A 5,231-nucleotide genomic window follows, 5' to 3' on the forward strand; every position below is an offset into this window, starting at 1 on the left:
GAATGCCCTACCTATCTCAAGAAACAAAAGAAAGGATTGTCAGTATCCTGGTCTGATGAAGATTCTGAGAGTGATTTTGAAGAAGAATCAGCCAAACATGTCACAGCTCTGACTAGAGTTTACAACTCAGATGAAGACTCTAGTGAAGATGAGCTATCCTTTGAAGAACTGGCAACCTCCAACAGAAAGCTCTGTATCAGAAGTGCTGAAGTATGTCAACAAGGTGAAAAGCAGAAGAAATACATAGCCCAGTTGGAGGCTGATAACAAAGAGCTTAATGAAACTATATCTGAACTGAATGATGAAATTATCCTGTTACAATCCAAACTTGATCAGATGTCTAAATCAATAAAAATGTTGAACAATGGCACGGATATGCTGGAGGAGATCTTGCAGGTTGGAAAAAGTTCAAGAGATATGTCTGGCATAGGATTTGTTAGTACAAAGAAATATGTCCAAGATAGTAGCAGAACTAAACCTGAAGCTGAGATGTCGAAGCCAATGTCAAAACATGTGACTCAACATCACGAGAAAGGTGAAATGAAGAGAAAGTTTCAAAGATGGAGATGTCATTACTGTGGAAGATTTGGACACATTAAGCCTTTTTGCTTCAGACTATATGGATATCCAGATCAAGCTCCTTCGTACAAACCTAAGCAGATCATGCCCATCCAGAAGCAACAATGGAAACCTAAAAGTATGGCTTTAATAGCCCATACATCTCTTAGAGTTTCAGCCAAAGAAGACTGGTATTTTGATAGTGGATGTTCCAGACACATGACTGGACTCAAGAATCTGCTTGTTGATATCAAAAGCCATTCTACTAGTTATGTAACCTTTGGTGATGGAGCTAAAGGAGAAATCAAAGGAGTTGGAAAATTAGAGTGTTCAGGAGTGCCAAATTTAGAAGATGTTATGTTGGTCAAAGACCTTAATGCCAATCTTATAAGCATCAGTCAACTCTGTGACCAAGGATACCAAGTCAACTTCACTAAAGATGAGTGTGTGGTTACTAATGAAGAAAAGGAAGTAGTAATGAGGGGTGTCAGATCCAAAAATAACTGCTTCTTGTGGGTATCTCAGGAATCCAGCTATTCTACTATATGCTCTAAAGAAGAAGAAGCAAAGCTATGGCACCAAAAACTTGGTCATCTTTATCTAAGAGACTGGGCAGGCAGTGCTGATAACAGAAAAAGAATTTCCGGAGGATGTTCCTTCGTGGGAAGTAGCTGCTCTCAACTTGTTTGGATGAAACAAATGTTAACAGAATACAATGTCACACAAGATGTCATGACATTATATTGTGACAACTTAGGTGCCATCAACACTTCAAAGAATTCCATTCAGCACAGCAGGACCAAGCATAGTGATATTATACACCACTACATCAGAGATCTTGTTAAAGACAAAATAATTGGCTTGGAACATGTTGCTTCAGACCTTCAACTTGCTGACAGTTTTACAAAAGTCTTAGATGCAAATAAGTTTGAAAATCTAAGAAACAAATTAGGCATCTGTCTTTGTGAAAGGTTATGGCAATTAATTGGGAGTGGGGCCAGCACTATTTCTCTCTCCAAATCTTGGATATCATTACACATTAAAGTGTATTTTCCCCCCCTTTTGCAAGTTACCCAAACGGTTTTCATTCCTCCAAAACCTATCCTCCACACTCACGCTATCTCTCTGTGTTTCTACATTCATCACGCTTTACCCAGTTCCTCATCTTCTCTCACCATGTCTCAGAGTCCTTCCTCAAAGAAATCTTCTCCTATCTCTGAAACAGCATCAGGTTCTAGGGCACCAAATGCTGTGAGCGATCAAGATGTTGTGCTGGATGTCGTGCCATTGAACTCTGTCCCTCCTTCCGATTCTGCTCGCAGTCATCCAAGAAAGATGCATGCAAGAAAATCAACCGGAGGATCTGTCCCAGAAACTTTTTTTGTCCAGGGTAGAGAGGGCTCGTCCTATGTTCATAATGCAATTGCAAATATTGTCACCAGAATCTTGAATGAAGGACACAAGGTTGAAGGAATTTCTGTTCCTCTAGCCCAAATGCCCGCTTCCGATGATGATCAAGGTGAGCATGATGATGTAAGCAAAGATCAGGAAAATGTTGAGACTCCTGTTGCTAATGATGTTAGGACATCTGTTGATAATGATGAGACTCATGTTGCTAAAGATGTTGAGACATCTGTTGATAATGATAAGACCCCTGTTGCCAAAGATGTTGAAACATCCGAGCCTGTCAATGCTGAAGAAGTTCCTGAACCTGAGAAAGATGAAGAGGTTCCTGTTGTTCCTGCTAAGAAAGATGAAAACCCTAATGTGCATGATGTGGTGGATCTTGATGATCTTGATGATCCTATTGATATTGCTGATGATGACCTCATCTCCAGCATCTCCAACAGGGTCAAGGCTCGTAAGGGAAAGCAAGTCTGTGATCAACAACCTCTCAAGCCACAGGTTACTCCTCTGAAGACTGTTACTAAAGAAAGGGTGAAGAGAGTTTCCACTGGACCTGCAAAGTCTGGAAGCAAAGTTACTGTGAAGAAGAGGAAGGAAAGAAGTGTTTCTGTCACAGAAGATGATGTCTTAAGTGATGTCCCTGACATCCCTTCCAAGAAGAAGATTGCTGTCACAAAATCCTCCACAAAGGTTCGTGATGTTCCTTTGGATAATATTTACTTGCACTATGCATCAAATGCCATCCAGTGGAAGTTTGTCTATCAAAGAAGGTTGGCTCTAGAAAGAGAATTAGCAAATGATGCTCTGGAATGTCAAGAGGTCATGAAGCTCATCAAGGATGCAGGTTTGATTAAAACTGTTTCTCATTTTTCAAAGTGTTATGAAATACTTGTGAAGGAATTTACTGTGAATTTGTCTCAAGATTGTGGTAATGGAACAACTGATGATTTTCATAAGGTGTATGTTAGAAGAAAGTGTATAGATTTTTCTCCTGCTGTTATCAACCTATATCTAGGAAGAGATGTTGAGGCTCAACCTGAGCTTGAAGTGACTGATAATGAGGTCTGCAAGGTAATCACTGGTGGTACGGTTAAGAAGTGGCCCATTAAGAGCAAACTGTCTGCTAGTTCTCTTAATGTCAGGTATGCGTTGCTGCACAAAATTGGTGCTGCTAACTGGGTGCCTACCAATCACACTTCCACTATTGCTGTTGGCCTAGGAAGATTCATATATGCTGTGGGAACCAAGACAAAATTTGACTATGGCACTTACATATTTGATCAAACCATGAGGCATGCTGGTACCTCTGCTACCAAGCTTCCCATTGCTTTCCCATCTCTGATATGTGGAATCATCCTCAAGCAACACCCCGGAATTCTGAAAAGTAAAGATACTGTATGTAAGAGGGAGACTGCTTTGTCCTTTCACTACAAGCTGCTGCAGAGATCTGATGACAAGACATCTGCTGGGACATCTCAACCCAGCAAATCTGTGACCAAAGCTCTTCTTATTGCTGAGCTAAAAGAGACGTGTCAAGAGTTGGACAACAGGAAGCTGAAACTTGAAAATCTCATCCACAGTCTTGAGCAGTCTATAGATGATGATCTTGGTGGTGACAAGGGTGGTGACAATATGGATGAAGACCAAGAGGCTAAGGCAGAAGCTAAGGATGCTGAGGCTGAGAGTGCTGAGAGTGAGAGTAGTGATGCTGCTGAATGGACTAGTAGCTCCAGTGATGACAATCCTGGTGGTTCAAGTGATGAAGACAGTGATGGGGCTGATGATTAGTTCTGGTGCAGCTGAACCTGTTTTGGCTCCTTTTGTGGCTAAAAAGGGGGAGTATTGGTAGTGGTTTGGTAGTGGTTTGGTAGTGGTTATTTTGTTGTAATGGTTGTTTTGCTATTTTGGTTTTGACATGGTTATGGCTTTCTGTATTTTGGTTTTTCTCTGGTTCTCCCTGACAATGACAAGTGGTTTCTGTAACAGCTGATTAAGTAGATGTTTTCTGGTTTTCTGGTGATTAATCAAGTTGCTCTTGTTGCTGACAGAATTTATTTTTCTGTTGTTGGCTGCTGTGTTTGCTCTGATTTCTGTTTTATATCTATTACAGTTTTAGCCAAAAATTTGCCAAAGGGGGAGTTTGTAGATGTTGTTGATTGGCTGTAATTTTTGGTAAAACTAATTGTGGTTCCATCTTGTCAAAACTGATGTCATGACATGCATTCTGTTGTTGTGAAGTTTTTCCTTTTACAGGCCTTTACCTGATGTCAAGGCCGATGTCATGACATTCGCAGCTGGTCGTTATTTTCTATTACTACGTATGATTTTATAATCTGATAAGACCTTATGCGCTATATTTGGTAATGATGGATTCTGATCTGTTTTAAGGACGAATTGGATGTTTTCTATTACCAGTTTCTTGTGTTGAAGATTTGTTTTATTAGGGCAAAAACTATTTTATGGATTCAGGCCCAGTTGCTGTATTATTGAAGGCTATTTATTCCACGCAAGGGCTGCTGTTGCCGTCAGGGTTTTTGGTGTTGAGAAACTGTTAGAGTTCTTGTGATTTAGTTTTCTCGTTGTAGTTTTCTTGTAAGCCAAACAATCATCATGATGATTGTCTTGGTCTAGGTGTTTTTGTTTTGAGTTGTAAGAGGTACTCGAAGCTTTTAAGCAAGAGTACTATTGTACATGATCAAAGCTTTTAAGCAAGATTAAGTTGTGTCCTTGAAGAGTGTCTTCTGTTATTACTTGTTTGTTAGTTTTTCATCACTGTTGTGATTGAGGGGGAGTGAGTAGGATCTCTGGTCTAGTGATTTAGATTGAAGTTGCATTGGGTAGATATTAAGTGAAAGGCGTAATATTGAGTTGTATTACCTTGAATTGATATTACTTATAGTGGACTTCCTCCCTGGCTTGGTAGCCCCCAGATGTAGGTTTGTTAGAACCGAACTGGGTTAACAATTTTCTTGTGTTATTTATTTTTCTGTTTACACTTTGTTCATTTGTTTAAAAACATTCAGATAGTGATGTCGTGACATCCTGTAAGACATCGCGTGTCTGAGTCCAGAATTTTAAAAAGAGAATCATCATAACTTACCTTGCCTTCTTCATCGTCGGAGTGGTGTGATGCCATTAGTGCTAGGTTTGCACTTTCGTCACTATCGGAGTCCGATGAGGAACTTACTTCATTATCTTACTATGCTATGTAGGCCTTTTTATTTTTGAACTCCTTTTTGACTTTGAATCCATTCTTCTTCGAAAGC

General features: G+C 39.9%; 1 protein-coding gene across 1 annotated transcript; it reads left to right on the forward strand.

Annotated features, from left to right (window-relative positions):
• The first annotated feature begins 1,734 nt into the window (after positions 1–1,734).
• On the forward strand, positions 1,735–3,753 carry LOC131598238 (uncharacterized). The gene is made up of 3 exons (XM_058870857.1): positions 1,735–2,259; positions 2,308–2,601; positions 2,713–3,753. Exons 1-3 carry the CDS (start codon positions 1,735–1,737, stop codon positions 3,751–3,753), a joined length of 1,860 nt encoding a protein of 619 aa, XP_058726840.1.
• The last annotated feature ends 1,478 nt before the right edge of the window (positions 3,754–5,231 follow it).

This window comes from Vicia villosa, linkage group LG4 (genome assembly GCF_029867415.1).
Source record: "Vicia villosa cultivar HV-30 ecotype Madison, WI linkage group LG4, Vvil1.0, whole genome shotgun sequence".
In the NCBI taxonomy this organism is placed as follows: domain Eukaryota; kingdom Viridiplantae; phylum Streptophyta; class Magnoliopsida; order Fabales; family Fabaceae; genus Vicia; species Vicia villosa.